General features: G+C 39.1%; 1 protein-coding gene across 1 annotated transcript; it reads right to left on the bottom strand.

The window, feature by feature from the left end:
• Positions 1–9,531: 9,531 nt before the first annotated feature.
• On the bottom strand, positions 9,532–11,882 carry ccnj (cyclin J). The gene is made up of 5 exons (XM_053620142.1): positions 11,784–11,882; positions 11,478–11,688; positions 10,529–10,828; positions 10,258–10,417; positions 9,532–10,106 (listed from the first exon to the last, which is right to left on the bottom strand). Exons 1-5 carry the CDS (start codon positions 11,850–11,852, stop codon positions 9,746–9,748), a joined length of 1,101 nt encoding a protein of 366 aa, XP_053476117.1. The 5' UTR covers positions 11,853–11,882; the 3' UTR covers positions 9,532–9,745.
• Positions 11,883–15,274: the final 3,392 nt, after the last annotated feature.

Here is a 15,274-nt window from a genome sequence, read left to right as displayed (position 1 = left end):
TTTATGTGGCTGATGTTCTCTGTCATACACCAGGATGTTCTTGGCACAGAGATTCTGATCTGAGGTGGATAAAACAGCTAGAGTTTGACCACAATGACCCCGCCAATATCAAGCATGTCAAGTTGCTGGAGGTGAGTGAAGCTGCAGAAAGAAGCACGTATTTAGCTTTCACTGGTGTCTCAAACAGTCTGCATGTGCAAAATCATACCCTCCCAACCCCAATTTTGCAGAGTCCTCTTCAAAGCACAAATATGGGCAGCATCCCACAATGAATCACAGTGGGTAGTGTCTAAACAATGTACACTAGCAAGTACAGAATACCCACAATGCACTGTGCCATTTAAAGAAGGCTATACCTATATAGAGTGTGGTTTAAGACTCACTTCACAGTTGTAAGATGATTAGTGTTTATGTCTTTATATGATATTAGATTTGAGATTTATATGTTAATATTTGATTTATATGATACAGAATTTATATAACTATACAGACTATACAAAATATACAGAGTGTCAAGTAAACCATGTAGTGTATGAAATCATTTACATTTAATGCCTTGTATTAGGGAGTTGCAGAACTCAGAAAAGTGTTTAGAGACTATGTCAGTCTTTTAGGGTGAAATACAGTTCTATACATTCCTTAGTATCCTTATTAGTCAGTGAATTGTTTTTGTAAATAATTACTAACATGCCCAATTTTCATGGTAAACTTGAGAATGTATTAGTAGATTTCAAGATTCAAGAGTCAAAGTTTTATTGTCATTGTGTTTCAATGAATTTCAATGAAATTCTGTGTGTAACTGTTCCCATGAAGCGTTGTGCTGTTTTCATGTAATAGGGCTACAAGAAAAAATACACTTTTTGCATATTAAAATGCACATTTGAATATTTGGTATTTAATGTTCTACTTTTAGTTAACTTTTGTTTTTGGAAAGACATTTGGGGTTGAGATCAAAAGATAAATACGAGACAATAGATCGGAATTTCAGCATTCGTTTCCTCATATTTACATCTAGTTATGTTAAACAACTTAGAATATGACACCTTTGGCCATGACACTACGTCCATCATGCTTGACCGATGAGCTTATATGTTTTGGATCATGAGCAGATCCTTTCTTTCTCCACACTTTGGGCTTTCCATCACTTTGGTAGAGGTTAATCTTGGTTCCCGAACTTTTGTGACTCATCTTTGTATTTCCTTGTGAAATCCTATCTGGCTTTCTGATTCTTACTGCTGATGAGTGGTTTGCTTCTTGTGATATGGCCTCTATATTTCTGCTCTTAAAGTCTTATATGAAAGGTGGATTGTGATACCTTCACCCCTGCCCTGTGGAGGTTGTTAGAACTCCAGTGGTTTCTTTCTTTTTCACTACATTCTAAATTGTTGTATTGGCTATGCCTACTGCTTGTGCATGGTTCTGACCTATCTTCCCTCTTTTCTCAGTTTCATAATGTCTTGCTTTTCTCCTATAGACAGCTCTCTGGTTTTCATGTTGATTTAGCATTTTTTTTTTAAACAACAAATGCAATCTTCGCAGGCAAAACCCAGGGCTCAAGCCAAGAGTAGACATTCAGAGCTATTAATTGTGTAAACAGTCAATCTGACAGGACAAAACTGTGCAAAAAGAAACACCTGTCAGTTGTGTGCTACAATATTTTTGATCACTTGAAAAATGGTTGGGTTCAGCAAAAGGTGCCATGTTCTAGGTTTTTTAAAAAAACACATCTAGATGTAAATATCAGGAAAGCTGAAATTCTGATCCACTGTTTCATATTCATATTTTTATCTCAAACCCAAATCTTCAGTAAAACAATAGAATTGGCCATGCTGTTCCAATACTTTCAGAGGAGACTGTACATATTCTATACTATTTGGCTAAAAGAATATTGTTGCTTGATGTAGGAAAAAAACATCTGAATAAAAGAATGTCACTTATGGCACACTATATACCACACTATTTTTCTTTTGTTTAATTAAGCTTGAATTTCCCAATTAAATTAATTCCAGTCCTGTTAGCTAAGAACAGGAATCTGAGGCTATCATCGGCACAGGCTCATCGCAACTTGACAGTTGAAGATTAGAAGAAAGAAAAAAAATCAACTGGCCTTTTTCCAGTCTTCAGAGTAATGAACATTTCCAACAGGCACTTATTAGAGTCATTCATTTTCTTAAATACTGCAATACTCTTATGCTATATCGTGTGAATTGAGTACATATAAGGAATAGAAAGCTGTTTTGGATTTAACTGGGGTTAAAAAATATTCACTTGTGAATAAAGCTGTTATGCTTTTTGGAATGATCATGTTGCTTTTATAAGCTGAAAGAGAGAGAGAGAGAGAGAGACAGAGAGAGAGAGACAGAGAGAGAGAGAGGCTGTGAGAAATGGCGGCATGCCATTTAAAAAAAATAAATAAGTGCAGCTTATATACTACTGCAACAGTGTGAAGTGCTGCTTAGCCAAAAGTTAACTGTTTCATTTAGTTCTGGTCAGCAATGCCATGTTCTTAAAACAGTAACAGATTACACAATGCTACTTGTGATTGCAAGATAAAGATGGCAGAGTTACAGTATATGAGGTACAGAAAATCCATCCATTTTCTGTACTGCTTGTCCTACACAGGGTCGCTGGGAAGCCTGGAGCCTATCCCAGGGAACTTGGGGCACAAGGCGGGGGACACCCTGGATGGGCACAATCACACACACATTCGAACAACCATTCCCACACGATGCACAATTTGGAAATGCCAATCAGCCTACAACGCATGTCTCTGGACTGGGGGAGGAAACCAGTGTACCTGGAGGAAACCCCCGAAGCACAGGGAGAACATGCTAGCTCAGCGCACACAGGGCGGAGGTGGGATTCCAACCCACAACCCTGAATAAGGCAAATGGGCTAACTGCTAAGAAAGCATTACTGTGAACAAATAGATGAAAACACATCAAAATAAACTAAATTAATTAATCTCTCAGAATCATTTGGTAAAAATGGGTTAAAAGGTTATAAAAAAAAAATAATTACATTTATTATAATAAAGTAAATACCCAAGGGAACCAATAATTCTGGAGCTGACTATTTTTAAAAAATTTTTAAAAATACACTTCAAATTGCTTGCTGCGGCTAGTACAGCACTATTTCCTGCCATGGAGATTCTTTTTTTTGTCTTCACTGGAAATATTTTGCATAACTATGGAGTGCAGCACACATACCAGCCCACCCTTCTAAAGGAGGACCATCATTTCAGCTGAGATAGCACAAAGAATTCAGTATGTGCAGAAAGTGATTAATACAGATTTGTGATATCATGGAAATGCTTGCAAAGGGAAAAAAGTATTTGCAAGTTATTAGACCAAAGGAACTCCAACAGCAGCTGAAAGTATGAAAGCATTTCCTTTTACCACTGGTGTGGTTTTTGCAGTTACCCTGCCTTCACCCACAGTCTTTTTTTTTTTTTAGAAATGCTACTTTCAACATGCAAAACGTTTCTGAGCATCCATACAAGATAGAAGGTTTGACACTGTACATGAGCACAAAGATGCAAAAATTTGATTAAATTTGGATCGGATGAAGTTAGATAAAACTATATATATATATATTGCAATATATATTTTGCAACAATTGCAAAAATAACAGGTTTATTGAAAAAAAACATAAAAAAATATGTATATGTATAGGTGTGCAGCAATTATTGGCACCCTTTCAGTCAATACTTAGTCAATGCTACCTCCCTTTGCCAAGATAACAGCTCTGAGTCTTCTATAATGCCTGATGAGGTTGGCGAAAACATGGCAAGGGATCTGAGTCCATTCCTCCATACAGAATCTCTCCAGATCCTTAAAAGGTGGACTCTCCTCTTCAGTTCATCCCACAGGTTTTCTATGGGTTTTCAAGTCAGGGGACTGGGATGGCCATGGCAGGACCTTGATTTTGTGGTCAGTAAACCATTTTTGTGTTGATTCTGATGTATGTTTTGGATCATTGTCCTGCTGGAAGATCCAACCACAGCCCATTTTAAGCTTTCTGGCAGAGGCAGTCAGGTTTTCAGCAGGATAATGCACCATGTCACACTGCAAAAATTGTTCAGGAATGGTTTGAGGAACATGAGAAAAAATTTCAAGGTGTTGACTTGGTCTTCAAATTCCATAGATCTGAATCTGATCAAGCATCTGTGGGATGTGCTGGACAAACAAGTTCAATCCATGGAGCCCCCACCTTGCAACTTACAGGACTTAAAGGATCTGCTGCTAATATCTTGGTGCCAGATTCCACAGCACACCTTCAGAGGTCTTGTGGAGTCCATGTCTTGATGGGTCAGAACTGTTTTGGTGGCACAAGGGCCTACACAATATTAGGCAGCTGGTTTTAATGTTATGGCTGATCGGTGTAGATGCAAACCCAGTCATCAGTCTGTTTCCTTTCTAGCACACAGGACACAGGGGTCTTGCTCAGAGGAAGAAAAAAAAGGTACACACACTTACTCATCTCCTCCTCTCTGCTTTTGTCTCTTAATCTGCATTTCCACTTATTAGGAATACATGATTAGAATGATTACGAATTATGATTGACACATTAAAATCAATTATAAACCTAACCATCTGTTTTTAAGATAATCATCCACTGGCCTGTGTATGTGTTCTGTCAGCAAGTGATCATCAGGGGTTGTATTGTCAGCTTCAATGTTAAGGATGTCAACACGTGCGTCATTGTCCATCTTGTCATGTATTTAAGTTGGTAAATGTCCTTCAATCCTGAAATAAATGATAACAGTATGTTTATAACGAACCACCATTCAAGCGTTATAAAACCGTTGCATCAATTTTTTTTTAAAACTGTTGGATTCATTATATGATTTAGCACACACTATTTCACAGAAGATATCTGTTGTATAATAATCTGTGGGAGCAGTGAGTCATGGTTAATTCTGCACACAGTTCCTCACATAAGAGCACGACAGGCTTCTGGACCATGTGTATGACTTTGAGAGGTGTTGTAGAGCGAGCTACACAGGGAAGAGACTGGTTACCACAGTGATGACAATTTCAGGAGAGATCGTTCTGGCCAACAGATCCTTCAGACCATTTCCTCCTCCACAGGAGCTGCTAGAGAATGACGTAGGCAGTCTTTCTTCACATTTAGTAAGTGTCCATTGAAACGGTTGAAGGAAAAATCCATTTTATTTATTTTGTAATGAAATTCTGAGTTTTTTTCTTTGGTTTAAATTTCTTTAATCAACATGTTGGTCTATTTTCTCTTTGGTTGTTGTGCTTCCTACATTATCCACAATGCTGTTTGACTATCTACCGATAGTGCTTCCCATTATCCCTTACTTTTTGAGGTAATTTTTTGTCTCCTTTCACCACATCAGACAAATACTAACTTCTCACGGAACTAATGAAAATACAGCACCAACTACCAAACTAGCAACAGAATCACTAAGCACATCAGAAAGATTTCAATATAAACATATTTAATCCTTCAGGGTGGAAGTAAAGTGTACTAATTATTGGACAGTCTGGAAAATATATAGAATTAAATACTTCATAAAAGAATTACACAAGGCATATAATCAGTTTCATAATAATTATGTTGGTATACATACAAGTATGACAGACTTTTCATATATATACTGTACTTTGGGTTTTACACACCAACAACATCCAGGCAATTATCCAAACATGTGGCAGCATTGCATTGCATAAAATCATGCAGATGCAGGTCAAGATCTTTAATTAATGTTTACATCAAACACCAGAATGTGGAAAAAATGATTGGTTGGGCTGGTTTGAGTATTTCAGAAACTGCTCACCTCCTGGGGGTTTTCACTATAGAGTTTACACAGAATGGTGCAAAAAAAAAAAAAAATCATCCAGTGAGCAGTGTTTGTGCAGACAGAAACAGCTTGTTGATGAGAGAGGTCAGAGGATAACGGCTAGACTGATTCAGACTAACAGAACGGCTATGGTAAGTCAAATTTTGGGTGGGCTACAGCAGTAGAAGTTCCAATCATGTTATCCAAGAACATGAATCTGAGGCTACAGTGGGCACAGACTCACTGAAACTAGACAGATTGATTAATCTAGATTTTTGCTGCAACATTCAGATGTTAAGAGTCAGAATTTGGTATCACCAGGATGAAGCTATGGACCCAAGCTGCCTTATGTCAACAGTTCCGGCTGCTGGTGGCACACTATTGGCCCCTTAATCCACATTTGGCTCCTCCCCAGTCACTATATCTGAATCCAATAGAGCACATTTTGGATGTGGCCGATCAGGAGACTCATAACATAAACGTGCTGCTGACAAATCTTCAGCAATGTTGTGATGACCATGTCAACATGGATCAGTATCTCAAAGGAATGTTTCCAGCACCTTGTGGAATCCATGCCACAAAAAAAATAATTGAGGCTATTCTGAGAGCAAAGTTGGGTCCTACCCAGTATTAGCATGGTGTTCTTAATAAATAACCTAGTGAGTATATTTTTTCCTATCAAAGCCGCTGTTCCTTGGAAAAATGGTCCAGGAATAGATTTCTCATGCCAAAATCTATGCTAAAAGATGAAAAAAGTCTCAAATGTACCACTGAGTTTAAAGCCATCTGGCATCTGTCAGATGTAATCTCACTGCTAGCCCTTCAGTTCTGCATGTCTCACCAGGAAATGTGTTAGTGTGCCATTTACATATTATTTTATACTTTATATGTTGATATTTACACATGATATTTGATATATGAATAAGCAACATATGGGAGGCAAAGGGGAGACCATGGTTCAAATCACAGGTACTGTTACAAGAGGCATTCCTCATTAACATAGATACTATATATATTTTCCTCATGAAATCAGCAAATATTTTCAGCTCTTTAGTTTTATACACAGAAATGCTTGGAGCATGATAGAATTTTTTTTTAAATAACAAAATAAAATAAATCAATAAATACCAAAACAAAGTAAACACCCTCAATTAAATGCCAAATTAAAAATACTGTGGTGCTTGAAAGTTTGCAAACCCTTTAGAATGTTCTATATTTCTGCATAAATGTCCTAAAACATCATTTTCATCAATAATTAAATGACCAAGTATCATATTTTCTCATTTGTTTCATTGGGTTCTCTTTGTCTACTTTTAGGACTTGTGAAAATCTGATGATGTTTTAGGTCATAGTCCTTCAGGTGCCTTTTGGCAAACTCCAGGTGGGCTGTCATGTGCCTTTTACTGAGGAGTGGCTTCCATCCGGCCACTCTACCATACAGACCTGATTGGTGGAGTGCTGCAGAGATGGTTGTTCTTCTGGAAGGTTCTCCTCTCTCCACAGAGACACGCTCGAGCTCTGTCAGAGTGACCATCAGGTTTTTGGTCACCTCCCTGACTAAGGCCCTTCTCCCCCGATCACTCAGTTTGGCCGGGCGGCTAGCTCTAGGAAGAGTCCTGCTGGTTCCAGACTTCTTCCATTTACGGATGATGGAGGCCACTGTGCACACTGGGACCTTCAATGCTGCAGAAATGTTTCTGTACCCTTCCCCAGATCTGTACCTCGAGACAATCCTGTCTCAGCAGTCTACAGACAATTCCTTGGATTTCATGGCTTGGTTTGTGCTCTGATATGCATTGTTAACTTTGGGACCTTATATAGACAGGTGTGTGCCTTTCCAAATCATGTCCAATCAACTGAATTTACCACAGGTGGACTCCAGTCAAGTTGTAGAAACATCTCAAAGAAGATCAGTGGAAACAGGATGCACCTGAGCTCAATTTTGAGTGTCATGGCAAAGGCTGTGAATACTTATGTAAATGTTCTTTTTTTGTTTTTTATTTTTAATAAATTTGCAAAGATTTCAAACAAACTTCTTTCACATTGTCATTATGGGGTATTGTTTGTAGAATTTTGAGGAAAACAATGAATTTAATCCATTTTGTAATAAGGCTGTAACATAAAATGTGGATGCACCAAGTATCCAGTATTAACTTGAAACTTGGAGTTGTAATTGGATACAATTTATGTAATGATTTTGAAACAGGAAGAACTCTTGCATAAGGGGAAAGTGTTGCATAGAAAATCATAGATAGCATCAAAGATTTGCTGACATCAGAAAAACTGCCAAAACTGAAAGCCGTAAAAGTCTCAATTACGAGTCACTATGAAATAGGGGATTTTGACTGCAATGTTTTTGCTATTGCTGTAATTGCTAAACCCACAAGCCTTTAGTTTGTATTGATTTAAGTGTTGGCTATACCGAGTGTCCCAAAAGTCCCATACATAGTGGAAATTAATATTTTTTTAGCAAAATGTCTTCCAAACATTTTCATACTTAGTTTGTATTCTATATTTTCAGATAACCTATAAGAATGCCTTTGACAAAAGAAGAACATATTGAAGTCATTATCATGACTGGATCAGGAAGCTGTTGCAAAGCTGTGATGGACTTTAACAGGAAACATGGCAAGCGCATCACACACACCACACTGTTCCCAAACTTCAAAAAGACTGGATGTGTTGTGGCCAAATCGAGACGTGGAAGCTCACGCACATCTACTGATGAAGGCACAACCAATGTGGTACAACCAAACAAAGTCCCCTATGTATGGAGACTTCTGGGACACTGTATTTTCTCAACAGAGAACAAAAGGTTCTCAACTGCACGTGTATTCATTTTTATTCCAGAAGTAAAGATGTGATATGCAGATGGGTCGCTGTAATGTTCATAATTCATTCATGTTCAGCAATCCTGGTCAGGTTTGTAGTGGATCTGGAATGGATCCCAGAAACACTGGACACAAGGTGGGAATACACCCTGAATGGGATGCTAACTTATCACAGGGCATGCACACACACACAAATACCTAGGGCAATTTGGCATAGCCAATCCACAAACTAGCATGTTTTTGAGAGGTGACAGAAAACCAGAGATCCCAGAGGAAACCCAGATGGACAAGAGAGAGAACATGCACATCACAGACAGCAACCCAAGCTCAGGATTGACCCGAGGACCAGAGAGCTGTGAGACATTATTGCCATGTCTTTGGAATACTCGTAATAAAATTGTACACCATAATTAGAATATTGTGGTGCTCAAAAAGCAGGATCAGATCAATAAAGCTGTATGCAACAGAAAATATGTTGTACAACAATGGTACATATATATATTTTTATTTAAAAAATGTTTCGTACCAAAGTGCATTTGTAACATCACAGGGTAACAGCCCATATTCAGCATTTCAGAGGCAACCTGCTTAGCACTGGCATAAGCTTGCTGGTGCTGATAAAAATCACACCATATATTCAAGTAGCAAGAATTATATTATATTATATTATATTATATTATATTATATTTTATTTATATATATATATATATATATATATTATATATATATATATATATATATATATATATAAATAAATAAAACAAACAAAAAAGACTGTTCTAGGCAACAAAAATAAATATATATATATATAAAAGAAAAACAGAAATGAAAAACTTCACATGGAAGGAATTTGAATGAAAGAAGCAAGTCTCACAGGATTGTACATCTCGCTCACTTTGTGCCTCATTGTCCAGTTATTACAATATTTAACACAATGTCCATTACTTCACTGTTTTTTAATTATTAAAACAGGATTCAGGAGCTCGAATTATCCGGCTTTGGATGGTAATTTGGCATTACCATCATTTTCAGAGTTTGCTTTATTATTCACTAAATGTCCTTTAAATAATTAACTACTCAGTTTGTAGCTGGCGTCCAGCTGCAATCACCTGTTGAAGCACGGTGCTGTGCATGAGTAAACAGAGTTCACCTGGAAGGACCTGTTTGGTACCTTCATCTTAGCATCCATTGGTACAGAGAGAGTCTGTGGCTGTGCTTGCCCACGTGATGGGCCACTAGACACCTGCAGTGAACCACTGTGGCAAAGGTAAGCACCTGAGGCGTGGGCTGAGACCAGCACAGGTTGGCAGCTCTGCTGGGCGTATTGCAAGGTGGGTCTGTGGACATACTGGGCTACTGTGGCACTCTGGCTTTGCGCGGAGTACATAGCTTGCCCTGCCTGTGGACCGGACTGCTGTAGTGGGCACTTCTGCTTGTTGGCTTCTTTTAAATCATTATCATGGGCACTATGAAGAAAATAAAAGGTTTGCAGTCAGCATGTTATTGCAGAGATACTGTTGGATATAATATAGGTTACTTTAATGATATCTTGTATGAAAAGGTTAATCTCTGAGTAACAGCTAAAAACGTGCTTAGGTACACTAAGCAGTCACTCACAGAAGCAATCTCTCCACACAGGGAAGTAACTGCTCCCAGGTGTAGGCGGACAGGCGCTGTAGGCGAGGTGGCCAGGTTGGAGCCAAATGCAGGATTACCCGAGATGAAGCCACACAGGCAGCAGCTACTAACGACGGTGCAAATCGTAGAAATGTATGGTCTAGGAATAGAAATGCATTAAAAAAAAAAAAAAAAGAATAGTGTTTAGTGTGACCAAGAACTGCTATGTGGAATACGTCTTCGACACAGTTATGAAGGGAATCAACTTTACCTTGCAAAGAGACTTCCAAAAAGTAATCTGCATATTTATTCATATACAACACTGTCTTCTCTAAGCACGCCATTGGCCAGCCATCATGTAGATCTGTTTCACTGACACCAATTGACAGGTAATACTCGATGAAGTGGGCAGCTGTGGGTAAGTAAATGTTCCAGTGGAAGTTCTCTAGGAGAAGCAGCTCCATGTGCAACAGGCCCTGTTTGGTCAACACCAGGTTCATGGAGCTCATACAAGTTAGGCTGTTAAGGGTTTCCAGCTTAGGCACTCTGTCCTCTCTCTCTTCAAATTTACCTAGGGCAGAAGCGTTTCGAAGATCAACTTACATGCATTTGCCTTTTAAAAATTTTTTTTTTTTTTTTTTTTTTTTTTACAAGGTGCCCCTACCATATAGTTGCATATTGGATACAATTACTCTCTGTAGACTAGCTGTTGCGATGCACAGTTTGTCAGCCACCCTCTATTCTGTACCCGGAAACATATGCAATATATCAGTCCGCACAGGCTTTTGTGGAGTTCTTTTGCGATTGTTGCAGCCAAAAATGCTTGATTTTGCAGCAGCTTTTTTTTTTCTTCTAAATTTGCAATGCAACTTGCAGAGTTGTGCTTGTTTTTTTTTTTTAGAAAACTGCTTGAATTTTCAAAATTGCAATTGCACAAAATTGTTTTGCACGATCTTTCGCAGTGATGTTTGTTGGAAAATGCAACCTTTTAGCTGTAATCATGTTCGATGCACGTGAATCAAAGAGTGCTTTGGCTGAATGTGTGTTTTGATGACGTCACAGGACACATCTTGGCCCAAATCTGCAGAAAACCTGCGGTAATTTTGAAAAATCTGACGCTCCTCAGAATATCGCAAGCTTGCTTGATTTTGCATTCCTTTCTGCGATCGCAAAATCCTAGAAGGACTGATATAACCACATCCACTGCAACGCAAACTTACTAGCCAAAAGTAGGCATGAAAGAGCCACCATGTGGAGCTGCTGCACAGAGATGTCATAGTGGTCCATGAAGAGGTCCAGCAGGTACACAGCCAGGTGTCTAGCTGCTGGACACAGCCTGAAGCGGTTGCTCACGATGGCTATGAGGTCTGCAAAGTAACGCCTAAGGTTCAGTTGTGGGGACTGACCTTTGTAAACAGGCAACCTCAGCTCCTTAAAAGAGAGACACAAACATTCATGGTCACTAGGAGTAGTTGCAGGGATCAACAGCAGGGTTAGAGAGCAAAGTCAGAAGAAAGGAGATCGACCTTGTAGCGTAGAGCATGGTAAATATCTCCGGCGAGCTGGCCTTTCCACCACTGGCCCTCCAGCTCCATTGGGTGAAAAAGTGACAGGATGCTTTTGGATCAGAGAGATCAGAGTTAACGGTGCAGTCTATGCAGGTCAATTTATTTTCAACAAAAATGAGCTTGTACTAAAACGCTCCAGTGCAAACTACTGCAAACGTGCAACTACCAACTCCTCTAATTGCAAAGGTCACTCCCATTCAATATCCACTCTGTGCCCACGAGTAATGAGAAAAAGAAGTCATCACCCATTGGTTCAGTCTGTGGCCAATAGTGCTCTCAATCAAGAGCTGCTAATTTAGACGCATTTAACAAGTGACTACTAAACTCAGAATGAAACGTTTAGTCAAGAGACCATACTGGCTGCTTTGTCAGGTCTAAAAACAGCCAACTTACATGTTAACAATATCCTTAAAGCAAAACACACAGGCTATTTTATCATGTGAACCTACACATGATGTGAAATAACGCATGATTGATAGAAGCATCCCCAAACGTGACTGCAAAACAAACAAACAAACCAGTTTAAACCATTTAACCAAGTGTGAGCCTAACTCTATCTAGAACCCAACTACTTACCCCTATACAATGAAACCTGCATACACACTACAAAACAACAAATTATCCCGCACATCGAAATGGAGACAAGATGATTAAAGAGTGCCGATGGCGGTGTTTATGTTTACGATGAAACACCTGAGTTACAAGCAACACGCCTCACAGAAACCTTTGCCAATTTCAGCCAATTGGATTTCTCTTTACAATCCCCAAACTTCAGCGAGCAACCAATCAGGGGCAGGTTTGCATTGACGTCACGGAGTCAGCTACAGAGGAACCAGATTAGTAATCCAGTCGAGGGTTTGCTGTTGAATTTTATCTGTTAACAGTTTCCAGCAGCACTGACACTTTTTTTTTCTTTTCAAAATTGTCCAGTTATAAAAAAAAAAATTATGATAAATGTTTGTGACTCCCTCTTATTTTAAATGGTGGAAGTCTTTGCTCTTTGTCTGATATTAAAATAAATAAATAATCAAAATTACACCTCAGTGCTGTTGAATACTCAAGTCAGTAGGGGTTGATTAATTTTCTATAACAGCAGTTCTGACACTAGTGCCGGCTGTAATTCAGATCACAAGTTTATATTACTGCGCTTGTTCTAATATCTTATTGTTTCTATAGCAACCGCTCATTCACCGAGATTTGTAATCAAATAATTTAAGGCTAATAAGAAACAGATTAAGAAAGCACTGTTATTTAACAAAGCATTTTTCTGTAAGAAGGTTATATATATTTTTAAAACATTTATGGAAGGGGTTGACATTAGTGCTTTGTAACAGTCAGTAAGTTTTCTACTTACTGACTGTTTTAAGTTTCTATAAAAATTTCACAGATTTTTAAAATATTTTTAATCAAAATGGCTTCTGTTGTTTGGACAATCCCAGTGTCAGTGAATCATGAGAGTCAGGTAAACAAGGTGCAGGTGCCAGTTGTGCTGCCCATTGTACCCATCTAGAACTGTTTTGCACAGATGATAATAGGGGTAGGGGGCACAGTGGTTTGTGGTTAGCATGTTTGCCTCACACCTCTGGGGTTGGGGGTTCAAATTCCACCTCTGCCCTGTGTGCGAGGAGTTTGCATGTTCTCCCTGTGCTTCAGGGGTTTCCTCCAGAGTACTCTGGTTTCCTCCCCATTCCCAAGACATGCGTTGTAGGTTGATTGGCGTTGCCAAATTGTCCATAGTGTGTGAATGTGTGTGTGATTGTGGCCTGTGATGGGTTGGCACCCCGTTCAGGGTCCCCCTCCTTGTGCACTGAGTTCCCTGAGATAGGCTCCAGGCTCCCCAGTGACTCAGTGCAGAAGAAGTGGCATGGAAAATGGATGGATGGATATTAGGGGTTTGAATGTATGTTCTGATGTTCAACTTAAATTGTTGTCACGACCATCATTAAAATGATTACGCTTGTGAAACATATTGCAACTGTGAATCAGTGGCACTTTTTTTTTGAGCATCTACACACTAAAAGCAGCTAAAAGCAAAATGCACACAATCACTGTCCATAATAATATTTTTGTGCTGTGTACAGTAGATGTGTAGAAGATTTTACTTTGATGGGTAAAATACATTTTCAGTCAGACTTAAAATCCTCCATGGGAGATGTTTTTCTTCCATTTGATACATAGTAGCTTGACCTTTAAATGGGTGAAAACATGGGGCATTTCTCCTGGTTCTCTGAACTGGCTCTAGCTACAGAGCCAGCATCACGTCAGTGCCAATAAGAGAGTAATTCAACATCTCTGGCAAGGGCAGTTTGCTAGTTACATAATTCATTGTGGTACTATAAACCACAGTGGTGGTGAGAATCTCCTACATACCTTCCTGTGTCTGTGCCCACAAATGACGAAGAAGAAGAAGCCTGATGAGACCTTCAATGTATTTGTAATGTAATACGAGCGTCATGCAGTCATCTTTCCCTGGAAACTTCTCACTTAGTTCTTGCCAGGTCGTCACTGGTAATAAGGAACTCTGACTGTTATCTGGAGTTCATAGAAGTTCATAGACTGTTACCTGGAGTTCATAGAACCAAATTATATAACTAGTATTCAATTTGTCTCTTCTCAAATGCTGGGGCAGTGAGTCTCAATTGGTTGATATATGCCACAATGATGTAAGGAACCAAACTACCTTAGAATTACCTTCATAGAGTGGCATGTCATAATACGGGCTGGGTGTCCAGCATGCCTATAGGCCATGGTGATGACATTCACCACCAGCTGCTTAGACAAGGAAGCCCCTTTGTGTGTGTCCTCCATAACTGAGGATCAGATGGCCATCTCTTATTCTAAGTAGCACCTTAGGGCATGCATTTGGAGCAATGAACACTCTGCAGGTTTTCCTTTATGGAATGCTGCAAGGTAAATCAACTAAATTACAAAATCGGGTAATATGATGTTGGACAAAAACCCCAGGTTTAATCACATCCTGTCCTAGATTTTGGAGCATCATGGTGGATGGAGGTGCCTTGCCCTTTTTACAAAGGTTGTAATAGTTTATGAGCTACCACAGAGATGCCATCTACCATGCCGTGATGCGCTGCAATAGCTGGCAGTGGAAATCATGGCCTTGACAGCCATTTTGAGGTCAAGGAGAAGGTTGAATGGTTTAAAATCTGACTCCAGTCTGCAGTTTTGCATGTTAGCAGAAGCCAGCTAATTTAGCAGGCTCATCAGTGAGCAGCACATGGAAAAGATTACTTTTAACTACTTAGCCACGCTAGCGGCACATCGCCAGCTTTAGGACATGTGACCTGTAGCTGTGACTGTAGTCACAAGCTGTTATGCTGATAGATCCATATGGTGTACATGTGGTTGATGTGTATGAGGCAAGAAGAAGAACACGAGCAACTATATTTGGAGTAACTAGAATATACATATATTTTTGCGAAACCATTTGT

Source organism: Ictalurus furcatus, chromosome 3, assembly GCF_023375685.1.
Source record: "Ictalurus furcatus strain D&B chromosome 3, Billie_1.0, whole genome shotgun sequence".
NCBI lineage: Eukaryota > Metazoa > Chordata > Actinopteri > Siluriformes > Ictaluridae > Ictalurus > Ictalurus furcatus.
The sequence above is the reverse complement of the archived record's forward strand: the minus strand, read 5'-3'. Positions and strand labels throughout refer to the sequence as shown.